The sequence below is a fragment of the Sphaeramia orbicularis genome, chromosome 21 (genome assembly GCF_902148855.1).
Source record: "Sphaeramia orbicularis chromosome 21, fSphaOr1.1, whole genome shotgun sequence".
Classification (NCBI taxonomy): Eukaryota; Metazoa; Chordata; class Actinopteri; order Kurtiformes; family Apogonidae; genus Sphaeramia; species Sphaeramia orbicularis.
The window spans coordinates 23,726,708-23,748,484 of record NC_043977.1 but is presented as its reverse complement, the minus strand read 5'-3'; the positions used below and the strand labels follow the sequence as shown (position 1 = coordinate 23,748,484).

At 37.7% G+C, this 21,777-nt stretch overlaps 2 protein-coding genes across 5 annotated transcripts in view; one reads left to right on the top strand and one right to left on the bottom strand.

The window, feature by feature from the left end:
* Positions 1 to 697: 697 nt before the first annotated feature.
* On the bottom strand, positions 698 to 5,436 carry cmklr2 (chemerin chemokine-like receptor 2). The gene is made up of 3 exons (XM_030124034.1): positions 4,931 to 5,436; positions 2,916 to 3,032; positions 698 to 2,814 (listed from the first exon to the last, which is right to left on the bottom strand). The coding sequence occupies exon 3, from the start codon at positions 2,800 to 2,802 to the stop codon at positions 1,723 to 1,725; it is 1,080 nt and encodes a 359-aa protein (XP_029979894.1). The 5' UTR covers positions 2,803 to 2,814; positions 2,916 to 3,032; positions 4,931 to 5,436; the 3' UTR covers positions 698 to 1,722.
* A 5,123-nt stretch (positions 5,437 to 10,559) lies between these two features.
* Positions 10,560 to 21,777, top strand: part of adam23b (ADAM metallopeptidase domain 23b) — a 33,580-nt gene continuing 22,362 nt past the window's right edge. For 2 of the 4 annotated variants that reach the window (XM_030124780.1, XM_030124782.1), the window contains exons 1-10: positions 10,560 to 10,790; positions 11,437 to 11,654; positions 12,109 to 12,185; positions 16,539 to 16,602; positions 17,526 to 17,608; positions 17,750 to 17,813; positions 19,197 to 19,269; positions 19,678 to 19,745; positions 19,860 to 19,925; positions 20,067 to 20,135. In XM_030124780.1, the coding sequence (XP_029980640.1) occupies positions 10,715 to 10,790; positions 11,437 to 11,654; positions 12,109 to 12,185; positions 16,539 to 16,602; positions 17,526 to 17,608; positions 17,750 to 17,813; positions 19,197 to 19,269; positions 19,678 to 19,745; positions 19,860 to 19,925; positions 20,067 to 20,135 (858 nt within the window). In that variant the 5' untranslated portion in view covers positions 10,560 to 10,714. The remainder of the gene's footprint in view (positions 10,791 to 11,436; positions 11,655 to 12,108; positions 12,186 to 16,538; positions 16,603 to 17,525; positions 17,609 to 17,749; positions 17,814 to 19,196; positions 19,270 to 19,677; positions 19,746 to 19,859; positions 19,926 to 20,066; positions 20,136 to 21,777) is intronic. The other 2 variants (XM_030124781.1, XM_030124779.1) reach the window with 2 other exon arrangements.

The window sequence follows — 21,777 nt, the reverse complement described above, 5'->3', positions numbered from 1 at the left end:
ATGTTTAATAACTGCTGATGTCAGATGTCTTTCTAAGATGCAGCCATAGTGTCTGTAGTGAACATGGAAACACTATTATCTTCTGCCACATTGGTTCACTAATGAAATGACAGTGGTTATAGATACTTGTTTTTATGTAGAATTGATAATATATTTTGCTGAAAAAGTCGTGTTTTCTCTGTTTTGATATAACCTTTTAACACCCACATGGGTAATAAATGAAATATTGGAAAATACCTGATTTTCACAGAAAAAAGTCAAAGGATAATATTAAAATAAATTGTGATAAACCACTTAGAAAGAAATTCATTTGAATGTCCCCAAAAAATAGTTCTGGGTCTTTATGGATTAATAAGATCCAGTTTGGATATATGGGAAGTATGTACAGCAGTAAAAACAAGATGTTTCATGGAAAAACAAAACAGCTTCTTTACACCATAAAAAAGTGATAATATTTAGTGTGACCTCCCTTTGGACATCACATGCCTTTAACTCTTTTGTTTGTTTGTTTGTTTGTTTTGTTTGTTTTATGGCATTAATATATCCCAGGTTTCATTAAACACATGTCAGATGGTTTTTTTTGGTGTTGCTTTTTGTCATGGGGTCAGGCGTCACACTATATAGTGACTTGAACCTTTAGAACCCATTTAGTTCAGTGTTTTGTGTGTCTCCTAAGGCTGTGTGTATATTTCCTGTATTTTCATGTTGTATCTGAAGTAAAAAAGAATGAGAAATAAATATGCATATTCACTTCAACCCTGTACACACAACAAAGCTAGAGGGGCCCAAGACTTAAGCGCAGTACTGTATTTATTGTGCAAAAAGTCCAGCTGCTCATAATTCTCCTTGACAGTTACTGAAAGTTAAAACATTTCCTGTAATGCCACAGTTCTTATCATGATTCAGTCCATGATTCTTCCAGTTACAGGATGGCATCCTTTCATTACGTGTTAGGAGTCAGAGTTCACCAGCAGGAAATAACAGGAAATGGCTAAATTAGTAAACAGACCCTCAGGAAAAGGAAAAGAAATGAATGTCTGGGTTTATGTTATGCATGTGTGAGCTGAGCCCTGTGAATATCCTCCTGGAAGTCTTAAGCATAAAACATCAAACACTGATTTAAAGTTTGATCATCACTCAAAAATATAATGAATACTCTGAAAGGGCACAAGTTTCTAGATTCAATTTATTAAGTTATATGTTCTTTAATTTCAATATATTAGAATATAACTTTTATACAACTCTCAACTAGTAAAAATATCTTAAGATACAATAAGAATTCTAGCAGTTTCTAGCGGCCAGTATAAAACTATGACAACAAAAGACTACAATTTGATATCTGCCTTGTAGTCTTTAAGAACCAAAGTAGAGTATAAATGAAAAATATGCCTTTGGCTCCACTGAGAACATCAACAAAAAAAATTTAAATACAAAGATGCATATCATTTTGTGTCTTTCTCTGCATTTGGGTCATACAAATGCAAAATAACTGGAAAGATACTACGTCCATGCGCAAGTTAGCCACAGTCATACTCAGGTTTTCCACTGAGCTTAATTGTTGGTTTCTGTACGCACAACTGTCAGAACGAAACAAAACAGGAAAATATTAACGCTCTAGCTGGAAAGACCACCTCTGATGATACTCCTCAACATTTGCACTCAAATAAAAGCCTGTCACACCCACATGTTTTTCTTCAATAACTAGCCTGAAGATGGCTGCAATCACAGCACGGATGACTCTAATGGCTCCTCCGGGAGACTCTCCTGAAAAGCTGCAGGCACAGACTCCACCTCTGTGGCAGAAATTGACTGACTGAGTTCTCTTAGTGAACTCTTAGTTAAGTCCAGGCATGCACGTTTGAGAATATGGCGAACCTTTTTGCCTAGGAGCATGTACAGTAATGGGTTAATGCAGCTGTTAAAAAAGCCTAAGCTGGTGGCAAGAGGGAAGCCAGTTTGCAGTACATGGTGTAAGTGCAGTGAGGAATGTATGGTTAACTCCATCAAGCTAAAAATATGAAAAGGTGCCCAGCATAAAAAGAAGGCCAGAATGACTGCGGAGACTGTTCTGGAGAAGCTTGACATGCGGACGGCGCCCTGAGATCGGTGGACATTGGCTGTCAGAAGTAAACCCGTCACACATATAGCAGTAAACGGCAGGAGGAAGCCCACAGTAGTACGGACAGCCACTATTGTAATATGTCGGACGGCTGCTTTATGACTATCCTGTGCGTGGAAATTGTTGAAGCACACCACCTTGTCATGTACACGTACAGTGTCACGGAAAATCAGCGCGGGACAACTCATAGCTGCAGCAAGAGCCCATATGCATTCACATATAATCCAGGCTCGCTCTTTAGTGCGATGCCTTTGAGACCAGTTAAGATGCACCAGAGAAACATATCTGTCAATGCTTAGTACTGTGAGGAAGAGCACACTGGCGTACATGTTCATCACAGACACAAAGGAGTTGAGCTTACACATGACCACACCAAAGTTCCAGTGGAAGTCCCGCAGAATGTAATCAATGTAGAAGGGCAAAAAAAGGACGAATACAAAATCTGCTAAGGCTAGATTGAGCAACCAAATACTGTTGATAGTTTTTTTGCTCTTAAATGCTGTTACCCAAATGACAGTTCCATTTCCAATCAGCCCGAGCACAAATGAAATAATGTAGATGACCACTGAGATGATGTGCGTGGCTTCTTTTTGCTTGTGGTCCACTTTAAGGTCTTCCACGTCGCCATACTCCAGGTAATAGTCATAGCTGTAGTTTCCATAGTCTTCAATGGAGTCTCCCATTGTTGTGGTAATCTGTGAAGAAAAAGCCCATGATTAGATGTTGTCTTTTAATCTTATCATTTGTATACAGAGTAACTTCATACATGCACAAAAACTATAATCCCTCAACTCACACTTTTTTAGGATTACACTGGGCTGCTCTGCACAAGGATCCAGTTGAGTGTCCAGTCCCTCTGTGTGATCATTCAGTTCTTGTATTGAAGTTAGGACCGGGTGTGGCTTTCGTTAGTCTGGAACATAATGTCAACATTCATTTGGTTAAACAGTGAGGACAGTGAGATGCCCACATTTAAGCCAGAAAAGATCCCTCCTCATCGTATGATTCATGTTGTTTTTCCTCTGAGTGAACTTGGAAAGACCGACAAATACTGCTATGATAGAAAATGTAGCAGTTTTAGTGTCGAGATGATACAATAAATTATAATTATCATTTGCTGATTTTATTCTAGGCCAGTGCAAACAATGTAATCTGGTACAAGGGTGCGTATTTCTGAAATATACACTGTTGCCCATAGAGATGGAATATTTTGCTTTCAGGCACATTTTTCTTTTTACTCCTTTTATACACATCAATAATCCCCTTTGACATTGTTCAGTGAGTCCCAGCTACCCTTTATCTATCAAGGACAAATCACAGTCACAAAACTATTTTATTCCAACTTCCAACTTGACAAGGGTCAAAATGAATGCAATTTTACTATAAAAAAAATTCTTATGTAGTCAGCTATATATAAGAGGACAAAGTGTTTTAGCTTCTTTATATCTATTATTGTGTAAAACTGTAAACGTGAATCAATTTTACAACATAAACAAACTACGTGTAAAATGACAAAACATTAAAAACAGGATTTAAACACCAGAATAGATTAAAAAGAAACCAAAGTGTTGAAGGCAAGTTTATTCATGTTAACCCATAAAGACCCAAACAACAACTGGCGACCAAAACCATCAACTGATCTAAAATATTTGATAACTTCTGAACCGTTAATCCTATCAATGCATGTAAATAATTGGTGTAAAATACAGTTTCATCTTTTCATGGTCATCTGATATGACCCATTTGGATGTTCAGAGGCTCCGTAGTGAATATGGAAACACCCTCATCTTCTACAACATTGAATCACCAGTAAAACCCATGGAGCTGGATCAATGACAGTGGATGGAGACACTTGTTTTAATGTTCAGTTATTGATATCTTTGCTAAAAAATAAAAAGTCACTTTTTCTTCAGTTTTCTCTGTTTGTGACATAATATCCCTCAACTTTAACCTAAGTTTCTATGAACATCTACATAATCTGTGAATTAAATACAGGAAAATACATGATTTTCATTGAAAAAACTCAGAATACAACCAAGTCTATATAAAAAACTGTATTTATTTTTGATAAATATTGCTTTGTTAATGCGGGGGAAAAAAAGAGAAAAGAAACACCTGAATTCAACGTGTCCACATACTTTTGTCCATTTGTGTATGATTTAGACAATTATGCTATGAGGCTAACAGTGTGCAACTACCATATACACATATGTGCATGACCTTAGAAACTGTTTCATGTACACTGTATACAGAATAAAAATGTGTCATCATGGAAAAAAAAACAAACAAAAAAAAACAAACAAACCACAAAATACAGAGGATAATATTATAATAAATGATGATGAATCATTTAAGAAAGGTGAAATCTAAAGAAAAATTTATTTGGGAAGAGCCACAAAAGTAACACTGGGTCTTTATGGGTTAATAATAATAATAATAATAATAATAATAATAATAAGAGGTGTAAAAAGCGTTTTTGACTATTGCATCCTTGCAAACACGAGTAGAAATAAGGGTAGCCTATGGTAAAAGAATAAACATTGTTACAAAAAAAAAAAAAAAAAAAAAAAAATTCCAACATGGATAAATATATGTGGAATCTGTAACATGAACAAAAGAAAAAAAAGCAGAGAAAACCAGTCCTTTACAAACCAGAACTCAGCATGTCCACATCAACATTAACTCAGTAAACAGTAAATAAATGGCTGCTGGTTTGTGTTAGACTGTAGTTTTCCTATTGGATCAGTACACTCCGTACAAAAACGCACCCAATCTGCACAGACTTTGCGTTGGAGAAAGTGCAGCACTCACCTAAAAGTGCACCGCTCCCTGTTACTCGTTTGCGGATGAAAAAACCCACGGCGGTCTCTAACGGAGCCTTTCTGGTTCCTTTTCACTCCTTGGCCTTCTTCTTTTTCCTGTCTTCCCACTCGGTTTGAGGAGTCTTTTCTGCCGCATGTGTGTTCTTTCCGTGCGCCCATCCAAAGTAAAGTCCGTTAAGGGGTTCCTTGGAGCTGAGATGAGCAGTGGGCGCGCCTGGCTGACGCGTCACTCGTGGACCACAGAATGAAGAAAAGTTATTGGTCACCCGCATGGAATGAAGAATGCTTTCATTGAGTGGAGCTGCGGCTGCTTTTCATAACACAAGGGTGAACTCTCCACGCACGATCCATCGGAAAAGTTTGCGCTCTGGAGATGCCAAAAAGCCACTCAAAAGTCCACGGGTGGAGGTTTACACAGGGTTGAAGGCTATCACCTGTTGCTCAGTGAAAGAGATTAAACTTGTGTTAAGCCTTCATGTTGTGAATGTTGATGCGCAGGGTGGCGTGACTGCACTAACAAATACCAAAACAGCCTGACAAACACTGCTGATTCTTAAAGATATATCAGCTGTTAAGGAGTGTTTACTTTCTGCACTATCTGGAAAGGCAGCTGCAGCCACTTCACAGGGCCGTACACCAGGTTTTATGGACCCTAAGCAGGATTTGGTTTGGGGGCCCCTCCACCCCATATTCAATAGAGAGCCAATTTCCCACCCATTCTCCTAGTCTGTGCCCTGTGGTTACCATAGTTACCACTGAAACACCGTCATCTTCTACAACATTGATTCACCAGTAAAACCCATGGAGTTGGATTAAAAACAGTGGACAGATACACTTGGTTTATGTTCAGTTAACCCTTTCATGCACAAATTATGAAAAAAATGATCTAGTTTTTTTTTTTTTTTTGGATTGATTTTATTACTCAGAATTAGGCTAAAGTTGAAATACATTTTGAACTTTTTTTTTTTTTTTTTTAATATAGCTTTATTAAGAAGATATTTAATATTTGAGTTTTGGCTTCTTTTTTTGATTAAATAATTGCCTATATTGGAAACATCATGATGCAATATTTTTTTCACACACATTTTAAAAAAATTTTATGGAATGTCCTTTGCGGTGGATAGCTGTTTTTTGGGGGTTTTTGGAGTTTTTTTTGTATAAAGATATGACTCCTGTCTACAAACGTGGACAAAAAACCCATAGATGGGTCTTAGGAGGATAACTTTATGAGATCACAGAGCAGTCAAAATTCTAAAACTAAGATGACCCATTTTTTCATTGTATTGCTTAGGGTCTATAGAAGGGAAACCCATGTGGTTTGGAGAATATTGCCTTTATAACCCTTTAGAATTTAAGCTTAAACTATGTGTCCACAAATGTGGACGTCATGCATGGAAGGGTTAATGATATATTTTACTGAAAAAGTCACTTTTTACACAGTTTTCTCTGTTTTTGATATAATAACCCTCAACTTTAATCTGATCTCGCACGACTAGGAAGGGGTTTTTGTGTTTCAGTCAGCGGGTGAGACTATGGAACAGATTCAATATAGAGTTAAAGCAATGTCCAAGCTTGAAAGAATTTAAAAGGAGGTACAAAGACACAATTTTTCAGAGGTACAGGGATGAGGTAGGTGTTGGGTATGACTGGGTGTTATAAAGATGTACAAGTATGTGGTATGTGTATGTATATGTATGTATAGGTGTGTATGTGTGTGTGTGTGTATATATATGTAGGTGTATATGTGTGGGTATATAGATCTGTGTATGAATATGTATTTACATATGTGTTATTGTATTTTATGTAAATCATATTATCTTTGTTCATAACAGTATAAAACCAGAAACCTGATTATTTAATAGTAAGCATCAGTCATATTATGGTATAAAGTACAGATATGCTTAGACTAGGGAGGTTATTATTGTTATTAATTATGTAAGGAGAAGGGGTGGGAGTTTATAAGTAGTACTTCTTCTCACTCCTTTTCGAATATGTATTATATGTCTCATGTTTTGTTTATTTATTTTTTTCTGTTTTGACATTCATATTCGAAATAAAATACATCAATCAATCAATCAATCAATCAATCAAAAACATCTTTATGATCAGTAAATTAAATATAGGAAAATACCTGATTTATAGTGATAACATGCAAAAGACAGAGGATAATGTTATAATAAATGGTGATAAATCCTTTAAGAAAGTGAGAGTGGAACTGACACAAAGGTAGCACTGGGTCCTTATGGGTTAAATTACGTGACTATTTACATTTCCACTCATTTCCTGAATTACTTAATCCTCAAGAGGGTTGTGGGCTGCTGGTGCTTATTCCAGCTACCATTGGACAAATGAGGCTACAACCTGGACTTGTCACCAGCTCATCACAGGGCTGACCCATACAGTGGTGGAAAAGAAGTTTTTGGACACCCAATGTATTTGTGATATACAGTTGCGGAAAAAATTATTAGACCACCCTTGTTTTTTTCAATTTTTTGTTCATTTTAATGCCTGGTACAACTAAAGGTACATTTGTTTGGACAAATATAATGATAACAACAAAAATAGCTCATAATAGTTTAATTTCAGAGCTGATATCTAGACATGTTCCATGTTTTCTTGATAATAACCAAAATCACTTCAGTTCTTACACCAATATCTATGGCATTGTACTGACAAAAACAATGCTTTTAGGCATTCCATGTTTTCTTTTCTGTCTGTTTTAGTCACATGATACACACAGGAGTTAGTGCTTGATTGCATAATCATTGTTTTTGATGACTTTTGATGGTCTAATCATTTTTTCCACGCCTGTATTGCATTAAGAGCCACTCTTACATCATACTGTGTAGAAGTATGGGGCAACACTTCCAAAACCAACATACAACCGTTATGCACACTTCAAAAGAGAGCAATACAGTTAAGAAAAAAATACAGGATGTCTGGAACATACCAATAAACTATTCTTACTCTCACATACACTCAAATTAAAGGATCTGAATTTGAACAAATATTATACAAAGCAACACAGAGGGACAGAAACTAAATATGAAACATTTCCCTAGAACAAATTTTTTTTTTTAGAAAATGTGCGTTTCATGTTGTGGATTGGATCTAAATATCAAACAGCGTGAAAACATCACAAAATAAAAGAGATTCATAAAAACCTTATTTTCCAGAGATAAAGTAACAATTAATGCGAATACAACAGTAAAACTTTTTGATGGTATGTCATCATTTGTTCTCTCTTTTTTTTTTTTAATGACTGACCTATTCTTCATATGGACCGTATACATAAGCTGATTAACCAAATCATGTCAAACTGGGGTAGGACAATATAAGCTGGGCTTCTTCCTACTCCTTTTTGGACATAAAGTATTATTAAAGAGCCCAAAGTGAAAGTGTTATACATTTCTGTGATATTTGTTTTCTGTTTTGGTTGATTTATTTTTATATATTTGATTGTGTTTTTAAATCTGGAATTTCTTTTGCCGACTTATATTTGAAATAAAGTCTATATTGATATCTATCTATATCTACATCTATGTGGATGGTGCCAGACCTACCACTAGCACTGGAACAGCACTAATCATATGTTGAAATAAGTCTGGTCTAGGCAAGCCTACTGCTGATATAGCACAAAAGTGTATTTCAAGCTCAAATGTGGGTCCTTTTATGGCCCCAGGGACATCCATACGATCCATGAAGGTGAGAGTTTCCAGCAGGTTTGCACATTTTCACTCATCTATAGGTGTCACCACTGCAGACAGACTTGCATAAGAATACCAGGTATTCTTCCCAGTTTATGGGAAAAAGGAACTGTCTTTACAGTCTGCATATAAATGATAGTGAATCATGTTTGCTTTGCACTGATATAAAACATGCTGCGACTGTTTTCTAGAAGTTGAAAACATCAGACTTGCCATTCTTGCTGCCACACCCTCATGTCCATGATTCTCCATCAGACGCCAAAGAACATTTACTATGTTCTCACTAGTTGAGAGATTGCCAAACATTATTTCCAGCTTTACTTTTGGAGTAGTTTGATCCACCGTGAATCCTTAACATTATGCAAATCACATAAAAGGTAACTCAAGGTAGCCAAACATACAGAGTTCACAGTGGGAGTCTTTTGTAGACTGGTTCATATTAAACCGGCCACATTAAATAGCCACAATCGCTCTTTTTAAGGATGCTGCAGAAAAACACAGAACACTCCCTCAGCTTAGTCATCCCTTTTTTATCTCATCAGCCTTTCCTCCCTCGGTTGTCTCAGTGACCCAAAGTGACCATCTCATCCCTCTGTGGACCAGTGAGCCCGAAGGGGAAGCTGTCCTGCACACATCATCTGATAGTAGTGTGTGCATGTGTGCATAAAGCCTGCAAAATGGAGAGAGAGAGAAAAAAAGAGAAAAATATGGAATAAATAATAAAGTATTTAGCTTTTCCTCTATCAACTACAAAATTAACCCTTTGATGCATAAATTATGAGAACCTTAGTCAATATTTTTTTCCTGAATGTTTTTATTCCTCTTTAGACATGAAAAAAAAATAAATAAATAATTGAAAAATTTTTAATGAACCTATAATGTCAACTCAGCTGGACACTATGTTTTTAATTTCTGAATGAAAGAACATGCATTTAAAATGCAATATCAGAAAGTGATACACTGTGTGAAAACTGAAATAAAAACTTTTTTAATGCAGCTAATCTGATGTTTTCTCACATTTTAACATACTCTAATACTAGTTATTACTCACTTCATGGAGATAATATGCAAAAAAAAAAAAAAAAAACCCAAAAAACCAAAAACCTTTTTGTTTAAGAAAATTGTTTAATACAGTCTAATAACAAACAGCAAGTTACAGTAATGGTATGAATTGCAGTGTATGGGATGATGCATAAGTGTCCACTGTGTTGGCTGATATGGAACTAAAACAACAAAATCCATGAATATATAAGAGAATTGCTTTGAATAGCAGTCCACTGTAGTGACCACTATGCATCAAAGGATTAAAATACCATTTTAATATTTATTTATATGACATAACACTAACAGTGGATGCAGCTTAAGGGGCATTTCTACTTTAATCAAGTTTCTTATTTGCATAAATATTTATTTATTTGTGTAATTTCAGGATGTAGTGTTAAAAATGAACTTCACAATCTATAAATCACAGAAGAAATGAATAATTAATCTGCTGTCTAATATATCTTACTCCACTAACTGAAATTTGAAGCTATACAATACAGTTTACTTAGAGTTTTATATTCTGTGGTATTCATTCCCAACTCATTTATTTATTTGTCAGTCTGTATAAAAGATCTGTTTTTGTTCTACAGGAATGAATGCTGATGTTTTCCTGGTGTGTGATCACAAATACTAGCCTGAGTCTTTTCTGACAGGTCATTTCCTCCCTGTTGTAATCTCACAGCCATGCCTTTCAAGTCACCTGCTCGTGCTTCCTGTGCCCTGGTTGGGGAGGAAGGGAGGGAGGGAGGACATCTTTGTCGAGGAGGAGTCTGGTGGTTGACTTCCAGTAGCAGCCTGGCCACCGCCTTCTTTCTGCACCCCCCCTCCCCTCCCCTCCCCTTCCTCCCTCCCTCCTCATCCTCCTCCTCATCCTCTGCCTCTATTGCTGCAGCCCTGGTGCCTCTTGGTTCCATGAAGAAAAGCACCCCCCCTGCACGGCACCTCCCCGCCGCGATGGGCCGCAAGCAATTCACTGCGTTGATGTGTTGATATTGGGATATTTCAGTTATCAAATATGAATCATGCATTTGATATCTCTGGCCACTTTGCTCGTCAGCATCCCTTCGAGTTGGCTTCATCCGTCTCTAGCGTCATGCGGTATGTATTGCAGCAGCTTCATGTGTTTTTTTATTCTCCCTCACTTTCATCCAGGTGATCGCATATTTTGACCGTCGGTGACCGGTTAAAGTAATACCAGATAAGGTGGTGAGGCTGCACATCATCACCGTTTTGCAAAAAAAGAGAGCAGGGAATCATGTTGAATATGCGGCGTCTTCAGCGTGATGGTGCATGAAGGCAGACTACAGCATCCCAGCATCTTTTGTGCAGCCTATAAAAAAAAATACTGTTTATCATGCGTGATTTCCCTAGTTGAATATAAGGTCATTTGAGTTATCTTTGCTAAAGTGCATGAATTAACCTGCTTTTATTGCCTGAGGCTGTATGAATTAGAAATGCATAATGAACACTGCATTTATCTATATCCTGCAGACTTTTGACTATAACCTCATGACCAGGTCCCCAAAAAAATGATGCAAAGGAAATTGTTATGCTCTTTAAATGAGTTCAGCTATCATATGTAGTTGATAAAATACTCCAGTCATATCGAGGTGTGCTCAGTGAAAAGCACAGCCACTTGCCTCAGTGTTATCAATATTATTCATGAATAAAGGATGACAGCTTGCTCTTTGTACGTGCGGGCCGCTCAGGTTTTCATGTCTATGCGGTGGGAATTCTCTCGCAGTTTCTCAAGGAGTAGAGGACAAGGTTGAGAGGGACGCAGTGCCAGCCCTGCTGAAGCAACAGGCAACTGCAGCACCTGCTTCAGACAACACAACACACCATGCAGCAGAGCATGTGATCACCTACCCCTCGCGGTTGATATACTATCTAAACGAGGACTCAGAGAGTACCTATCATGACTTGGACACCCGGACCAAGAACCAAGCCACAGAGGGCCAGGTAAGCCAGCACAGAGATACTGGAATGTCTGTGATCGATAGCAGGAGTGTTCCATGCTGTGTGGTGAGGATTTCGATGTTTTAAGTCTATATTGAGGCTTGTATTGCAGCTTAACCCTTCTTTGCTCTCTTATCTATATTTCCATCTTGCTGCACAGGGTTAAATGAATCACAGACTCCAACATACACCACACCGCATCAACAAAGCTGTTTTGCGTAACCTTAAAAATTAGAGTGATGTCAGAGGAACTACACTGAAGGAAGTGTTTCTTCCTGTTTATCCTTTCTACCATCTGCCTTTGATTTACCCACCACATCTGTGCTGTATATTATCTTGAAGGTTTCCCTCTAGAGGGTTTTTGATCTGTAGACTGTGGCTAAAACCTTGTGTATACTTTACCATCGTCTGCATTTTTAACAGTGACTCCAATCTAAATGTTTTGTCTCCTTTACAGGCGGTCCACCTCGCCCAGGCCAGCTTTCAACTAGAAGCTTTTGGCTCCAGATTTGTTCTGGATCTAAGTCTGAACAAGTAAGTCAAGCTCGTAGGTAATTCATTTTTTGTTAAAAAAAAAAAGAAAAAAAAAAGTAGTTGATATCATAACTCCATCTAGGCCACAGTGGTCTGTAATCATAACATCCCCAAACTGTGATTGAACTCATAGTGAGAGTGAGTAGTTCTGTTTTTCTTGAACAGCAGGCAAGGTTATATTGATAGAGCAATGTGCATATGGTTGACTACGGCAGAACTGAAGTGTCTTTGTTCACGCTGTGGTTAATAAGAGGCTGTCTAAACCCCATCCAAACACTGCTGCCCCAACAGATCCAACCTGGCACTTTGTCTATGAATATTATACAAACCCTAAATATACAGAGTGGGGAAGCAAAATTTACAATGAACATTTAGTTGTTTTTTCTCAGCAGGCACTACGTCAATTGTTTTGAAACCAAACATATATTGATGTCATAATCATACCTAACACTATTAGCCATACCTTTTCAGAAACTTTTGCCCATATGAGTAATCAAGAAAGCAAACGTCAAAGAGTGTGTGATTTGCTGAATGCACTGGTCACACCAAAGGAGATTTCAAAAATAGTTGGAGTGTCCATAAAGACTGTTTATAATGGAAAGAAGAGAATGACTATGAGCAAAACTATTATGAGAAAGTCTGGAAGATACTATTAAAGAAGAATGGGAGAAGTTGTCACCCGAATATTTGAGGAACACTTGTGCAAGTTTCAGGAAGTGTGTGAAGGCAGTTATTGAGAAAGAAGGAGGACACATAGAATAAAAACATTTTCTATTATGTCAATTTTCTTGTGGCAAATAAATTGTCATGACTTTCAATAAACTAATTGGTCATACACTGTCTTTCAATCCCTGCCTCAAAATATTGTAAATTTTGCTTCCCCACCCTGTATATTTAGCATGGAGCTAAATGCATGTTGTCATAAAAGCTGTTTTTTTATAGAAGTGATATAAGGATGTGAGCTGAAGTCTGATACTGGTAAATAGCTTTAGAGATGGTTATAAAAAAGGGAAAAAAGCTGATTTTTTTATGTACTATATTAAATGCAGGATATGATGAACACTATAATGCATACACCTATACATTCTGACCAGAGGTTATTTTAACATGACACAAATATCTCAGTGGTAAGTATACAGTAATGAAGTAATGTCTACAAAGTACCCTGGATGTGTTGCATCTGTGCCAGACACTATTGATGACCAAGAAAAGTGCACCATTAGTTAAATAAAAATGATAGCACAGATGACTGGAAACATTATGTACTATGATATGACATGTCAGTGATTAATACAGCATCAGGTAAGGATAATATAATCAGGGGCTGTAATTGAATAGGACAGTGCACAGGTTTCCAGACTCTGATAAGAAAGTCTGATAACTAGGGGCATTTCTGGTTGAACTGCCAGCCGATGAACAAAGACGAAGTGCGCACCAGAAAGAGTTTGGGAAGCCAAAGCCTGCATCTCCATTAGATTTAATTGCTTTGAGTTAAAATGAGGGGAGAGATAGTCATTCTGCGGTCTGTGATCACTGCCCCATCCAGAAACACTAGGACCTGGACATTCAGTGGTATTGATTTACTCCCCTCTCAGAGTAGCTGGTCTACATATGCGAAAGCTTAATGTATGAGAGCAGGTTAATGCGTACATATGCAAGGACTTCAAAAGGCTGATTCAATTTCAGCTTCCTTAATGTGATTTAGAGCAGTATTATGTAATAAAATATTGTAATTTAATATTATCTATGTGGTTGAGTGCTATAAGATGTAAAGACGTATGCATTTGCGGTAGGTAGATTTGCTGTCTTTGTGCTTTTGGTCTGTTTTATGTACAATTATTAAAGAAGCAATAAAGTCTGTTGAAATCCTTGTTTCATAAATGGAGCTGTGTTGCAGAGCTAGGCTAAATCACAAACTGCTTTGTAATCAAATTAGATCACATGTGCAAAGAGCAAATGATTAAATAGATTTCTGCTTTATATGTGGTGTTTTTTCAGTTCAAAAGGCTTTAATGCACAATGTTGGAACTGTAGGAAAACCACAGTAAATATAAAATCATCAAACTGTGTGAAGCCTGAGTGGCCTCTGTTATCTGTGTTATTGTACCATGAGCATCATTTAAATGTCACGGAGGTCAAAGTACAGAACATTGTGCTTTTTATTTTTAAGGAGCTATCTGTATCAGATATTATTGTATCTGTGTTGTTTGGAAACAATGCACAGTGTCAGACTGTGTAACTAGCACCTCTACTGCTGTAATGTAAGGATAGTGCTCCTATAGCAAGAAGCGCTATTGAGGACATTAATCTTATCCTTTGCACTGATACGTTATATGTCTGCATTATTTACAAACGGCTACATCTTTCTTTTTTTTTTATTTTAGTCCCGTCAACATGCATCATTATTGTTATTCTCTAGATTAATTATCTTTACTGTAACGTTTTGAGGACATTTATATTTCAACGTATGTTTCATGTGATTAGCAGAGAGAATGAGACATGAGAAACCAGACACACACCCCATGTCCTGTTTGTCATTGTCATTTCTAGCTCACACATAATCTGACAGAGTACAGACACACCGTACAGCAGATTAACCAGCTGTTGTCTGTTGTGTTGTCAGACATTCAGGAGTCACCACTTAAATAACAGCAATTCTGTGCAGCAGGGAAGAGCCTTAGAAGTGTGACCTTGAGTCCCAGCTGTTTACTTGTAGGTTATCTGTGAGATACATGAGCTAACTTCAGTGTGTGTGTTTTTTTTGTGTGTGTGTGCGAGAAGAGGGGTTGGAAATGTGCTTGGTGGTGAAGCTGCGACAGTACTGATCTAAATATAGATAGGTCTTACAACCTGCCAATGGGTGCTACTTTATCTGCTCACCTCTTACTGTACCTGAGAGGAAATACGTTTCTCTGCTGAGATTTTTTTTCAGCCACTATGGGTCTTAAAATAGACGTCATTTCTTTGTCAGATATCTTGCTGTGAATACCTGTAATACCGCTGACCCTTTCTAGGAGCATCATGATAAGTTTGCACCCAGAGCAGCTTGTTTCCATGTTTGAGAGGTCTGAAGCATATGACATGTCAGTATACTGTGCCACAACAGGATTTAGAGCTGCATCAGATCTAGTGCCAGAATTAAGAACCTCATGCAGATTTTTGGTCCTCCTCCCGCTCTGCCTCGCATCTGTCTCACTTTCCTCTCCTGCTGCAATCGTGGCAGACCTCAGGGCAGGAATTCCATCTCACGGTCACAAAACAACACATACTTACGCTATTTCGACACACATTCTTGGACACATTCACATAGCGATGCTTTAACACTTCATATTTTGCAGCTTTGCCCACATCCCACCCACACACACTTACACAAACACCAGTAAACTCCTTTGTGGCCCTATGTGGTCTGCTCTCCCTGCCTCATCTGTCTAAAAATAACCCCTCACTCAGGAACCTGACTGCTCATGCTTTGACTCAGTACTCGTAATGGTACACTTCCTGCTCACATGCTGCTGAGCATCATCTCTAAATCGTCCCAACGCCATTTGCGCAAAAACAGATCCATCATGCTTTTTCATGCTGCGACGCCACTACATGTCCAGGGAGGGGAGAATGTTTTTGATTTGCAAGGTTACTCAGAAAAAGTGCCTTTGTGGCAGAAATCGCAGTCTCTTGAAGTCAGCTGTCAGCTAACAGATTGAGTGTGTTTAATAGTGAGGGACGCTGACTCAGACAACGGGAACTGCCGGGAGGACTGTTGTGTTCAAGGTGAAGCTGAGGCCTAACAATCACTTATCACATTAGGCCTCATTGGCAGCTTTCATGCTAAGTTAGTTGTTTCAGTTCCTGTTACTATATGTGTCTTATTTCCCAATGAGCAATCCATTTTAGAGAGTTTTGAGGAAGAACCAGTCATGGAAAGTGTAATTTCGGGAAACCTTTTTAGATTTACCGTATTATCTCAATAACCTGCTCACTTTGCAAAATTAGTGAGCTGTGCCTTGGTTTCTGTGACTATTTATGGCTATGTTCGTCTTTGCTCTACATGCTATTTTATTTGTGCAGCCCGTACCTAGGATAAATAATTACCCCCAGGAGTAAATGTTTCCTAGTGCTGCTAAAGATATTAAACATCTTTGGTGCACTTTGAGACATCGTAGGAGTGTTTGTGCAGACTAATCCAGTCACAGTGGTGAATAAGCATTCTGATTTCAGTGCCAACCAATGCAAGACTCACCACTATTTAAAAACACAATATGTGAGTCACAGCAAAGACAGACAGACTCTTGTATTTGTTTGCCACTTCATCCATCTCTCTGCCCTTTAACCATTAACAATCTCTGCTCTTTTCAGTGACTTGTTATCTTCAGATTATGTGGAGATCCACTATGAAGGAGGAAAACCTGTCCTATCAAAGGTAACATCTTCTCTTAAGCGTATCTGAGATGACTAAATACCCTGTTTCGTCCATGCATGGGAGTCTGGTTTTCTTTATTTGTACCCTGCTGGGTTTGTTTTGTAGAGTCATGCACATTTTTGGTCAAGCACAAAACAGAGCCATGTTTAAACTTCAGGAAAACAAAGGAACCATTCTGACTTGATTATGAGCGTCTGTTTTTAGGTAAACGATCTGCAAATTATTTGATAGATAGATAGATAGATAGATAGATAGATAGATAGATAGATAGATAGATAGATAGATAGATAGATAGATAGATAGATAGATAGATAGATAGATAGATAGATAGATAGATGCTGTAGGTTTTTTTAAAAAGAAGGAAAGATGAGAGAGAGGGAATAAGAGCTTCTTCCTGCTGCTGCTGCTGCTGATTCAGGCGGAGGGCTGGGTTGGGCATAGTGTAGCTGAATCAGCAGGGTTTTGCTCCCCTGCAGCCTCCTGCTGGAGCTGTGGTCACGTGACTAGGGAGAGAGAAAACACTCTGCAGTATCAGTGCAGCGTGGGATGGATAAAGTAGAAGAGAGAGAGAGCGAGAGAGAGAGAGAAAGTATGTCCTCTGCTCACCCTGGATCTGACAGCTGAGTCACAGATAGTGGCAGGACCCACCTTGCAATGTATTAACTCACCATCTTAACAAGCAAACACTCAGACCCCCTGCAGAAAAGCTTTGCACATTATGCTAAACACACAGCTGTGACACAAGCTGTTACAGCCTTCGAAACTCTAGAAAATTAAAAACCCGGTAGCGGAGTACGAAAAACGCCACGCACAGGCAAATTTGACTGATCTGTGTGAACCGTGTGGTAATGCCTGTAACGCTGCTTTAGTTCTGCCTTGGATTTGCTGTGATGCTGCATCAGCACTGTGTCTTCTTCCCTCAGGGTGGTGAGCACTGTTACTACCACGGCCAGGTGAGAGGGAACGATAACTCCCATGTGGCCTTATCTACCTGCAACGGGCTGCAGTAAGTGAACAGTTGTGTGTGATCCTGACTGTGTTCAGAATATCTGTGGACACAGTCGTCTCTGCTCCTCGCCTCCTATTGACTCATTATCGACTCCATCCTCTCCCTTTTCTTTCCTCTCTCTCTCTCTCTGCCTGACAGTGGGATGTTTGACGATGGAGTCTATATGTATCTAATTGAGCCCTTACAACAGACTCATTCAATCGTAAGTTATTTCTGTCACTGAGAACCTCAATATATATCTAAATATTTTGTCCTGCCGATCATAAAGCATCTCCTCAGCCACATATGAAAAATCTGTGCTATTCCTGTTTTCTACTTTATTAGATTTTTTGTCATAACAAAGCATCCAAAGTAAATGTAACATGTGACTAGATGCATTCGGCAACATTTTATATAGACTGTATGCAGGACATTCAGAATACCTGTGCAGTTCTACCTTTATATATACTTTCTGCATTTTAATAAAAAGTTTTACCATGTGTAAAATCCAGTAATGTGGATTTTAGGCCTTGAAATATTTAGTACTCATTTAAAAACTGATTTGATTTAGTTCTAGGTTGAAGCCCACTGAAAATAACAAATGTGAAGTCCAATGCACTATGAGCAAGAAAACAGTGGCATTACGTCTGTATTCACATTACCAAATTGTGGCCCCAGCACAATGATGTGAAAAAGTCTGAGGTTACATTCATTGTGGTCTTAAAAGGGTCTTAAAAAGTGTTAAAATGAGCTCATTGAAATCTGCAAGGACTCTGTATTTATGTAAATGATGTTAATTTATGTCTGTAAAGCCATATTGACCCAATTATCTTTATTTCGATTTATTGATATCCTTATTTTGATCATGTAAATGACAATTTATAAACAGAAATGCAAATAAAGGATAATCAAGAGAATGAGAACAAAACAAGACGGTAACTTAAAACTGCAACGTCTTAAGCCTCAAAATTTACATGTGTGAAAAGGAGTAGGAAAAAGTATAAACATATCTAATACTGATAATATTTAAACATGCTATAATGAAGACACAGTGTGTGGGATTCAGGGGAGTTTAATTGCATTAATAGAATATTACAGTTAAATTAATACTCATTGTTTTTCTTATTATTTATTTTATTTTTTACCTTGGAATGAGTTGGTAATATCAACATGGTGTCCCCTCCATGCAGTCTGCCATACCAGAATAGACACAACAAAGAAACACCGGATAAAAATGGTCTTTCCATTGTTTTTAGTCTGCAACTGAATCCTACACAGTCCACTATTATGTATTTTTATTTAATGTACATGAATATACATGCATTAAAAATTGTTATTCAGATATAGAAAGAAGAGTTTTTGATGTCTATTGCCAATTTCAATGCATTTCAGTGTTATGGTGTTATGTATATGTAACCTGAGACTAAATTCTGCATTTGCGTGACACCTTTTGTGCCTATTAGTTCTATGTACATTTCTTGGATAAGAGCCTTGACTTTTTCAATGGCACATTATATGCCTCATTTAATCTTTGGCCTTTACTATCATCAGTGTCTGCTCTGGTTCCTCTTGATTCTCTTGACATTTGATTGCCTTGCCTCTGCAGGATACAGCTGCAAGGCCTCATACGCTCAGACGAACAGCGTCTCTTCACTGGAACAATGATTCAGACGAACAGGGTAACAGTTTCCATCACCTTTGCCCGTCATCTTATATAACCTCCTCCACCTCTAACCATCACCATACCTCTCTGAAGTCAATGTCATTACCTCTTCTTGTTTGTGTTCTTCATGCCACAATGGGGTATTCCCGTACTGTGCTTTAGCAAAACAGATGTATATCTGTCAAGTAATTAGTTAAAACTTCACAAGGAATATGTTATGTTGCCCCTAGGTGTATTATTTTTGACAGGTTTATTAATATAACACTCTGTTAAGGATATTCTGGGAATTCATTTGAGGGGAAAACCATCTTGAGGAAAATATGTCCCAGGAGGCTTGACCTCATGACAATGTGAAAAGGCAGTTGTAAATACTTGATACATTTGATGTGTTGAAGCTGCTATGTTTCCTTGTGTGTTTTCACAGCAGAGGAGGAGCAGCTTTTCTCAGAACTGGATGACTTGTCCTGGCTGAAGCGCAGGAAAAAGCGAGCCGTAAGTCACTGATCTCACCGCTCTGTGAAGGAATGCAACCAACTTGAATTTCAGACGCTACGATATAGTCACTATACGAACTGAAGGTCATTAATGATGGTGTGTATTTTACAGATGCCTCGCAATATATTTGAGGAGATGAAGTATTTGGAGCTCATGATTGTCAGTGACCACAGTATGGTGTGTTTTCTTGTATTCTTATTCTGTCACTATGGCCCACAAGAGGGAGCAGTGCCACTAAATGTAGCATAATAAATGTGCACTGGTGAATCACTGCAGCTTATTCATCTCTGCCTTTGTTCTTTTTCTCTGTGCCTGCAGTATAAGCGACACAGGAACAAGCAGCACACGAGAAATTTTGCCAAGTCAGTGGTAAATCTTGTGGATGCTGTAAGTAAGCCCTTCAGTTACCCTTGTCTACCCATATCTAGTGTTTCAGGACAGTCATACAGTTAGCTGCTGGATTCTTATACAGTCTATAACAATAATGACACTGACAATAACATTTGACTCATAATAAGGCAGACTATTTGGTGCATAAATATATATTTATGATGTTTGCTGGGCAACATTGAAGATGGAATACATCTAAAACACTGAGTCGGCCCTAGAGTTATTTCTTTTATGTTTGTGTGTTGTTCACATTAAACCTCCTATGTTTACAAAGCACATTTTTCACTTTTATTTCTGTCATCTGTACGCAATAAGCTACTGGCTGAGATGTGTCTTTCTGTCGCTTGCAAATTTAAATGATAAAAAAAGAGGAGATTATTTTATTATTTTATTTAACCTTTATTTAATCAGGCAAGACTCATTGCGATGAAACAGAGTCCTAGTTAAGGGTAGCAACCACACATACATATACACAAACATATAAAATATAACACAAGTATTAACTGATAAAAGCAAAGAGATTAGTTTAAGTATTAAATGAAGTTGGGAAAATATCTACAGTCTCCTGTTTCTGCCTATGTAGGATATAAAATCCCTTTAAAAGAGCTCAGTGAGACCAGTTCCTTACATTTCAGGTCATTTTGTAATTAATTAAAAGCAGAGGGAGCAGCAGATTTAAAGGCCTTTTTCCCAGTTCAGTTGTGACCTTTGGAAGAGACAGAGGGTATAAATCTTGACACTGAAGACTTTAACCACCCGTACTTTTTTGAGATATGTAGTTTAGAAGATATAATAGAAGTAGACCTATGATATATATAGGATTAGGTGTAATTGTTAATTTAAAAAAAGCCCTGGAAGTTTGAAAAATAAGTTGTTTTCACACAGAAAACAGAAAGATTTTATGAACCCAAACAGCTGGTGCCAGATGCCAGATGACATGTAGGTTATAGTCTCGAAAATAACCTACGTGTCTTGTATTAATCAAATAAAATCTGCCAACGCACATTCTCCTTTGCTACATTCCTTCCAAACCAATGAAAAATAAACTAGTTCTGCTTTTTTACAAGCAACAGAAATACCGATCTTGATACTACATCTTTGTCCATAAAGTTGGAATAATTTTGTTTTCAGGCACATTACTCTTTTTATTCCTATTTATACACATCAGAAATCACCTTTGACCTGGTACAATAATTACTTAGTGATTTCCAGTTAGACTTTATTTATTAAGAATAAATCACAGTGTCAAAATCATTTCATGAGAAGAGGAAAAAATATCACAAAAACAATGTATTTGTGCATTAATTAGGAAAAGTGCCATAATTGCTTTTCAGCATATTGTAATTCAAGTGGGCAGACAGGGAGCAATAAGTCATCATATTTTTCTGTGAACACTATTTTCGGGCTGTAGAAATTGTACCTTCTGCGACTAAATTTGTCTAATCATAGATTTTTTCAGACAGGGAGGGGGTTAAATACATGACTGGAAGCTGTAATTACCTTCTACTGATCATATTTAGTCAGATGTGACTATACTGTTTTTTTTTTTAATTTGGATGGAGTAGAGAGAGCTGGAGAAGGAGGGTGTTTTCCTTGGATGTAACATAAAAGGTGCAACTGGTCACACAATATGGAAATA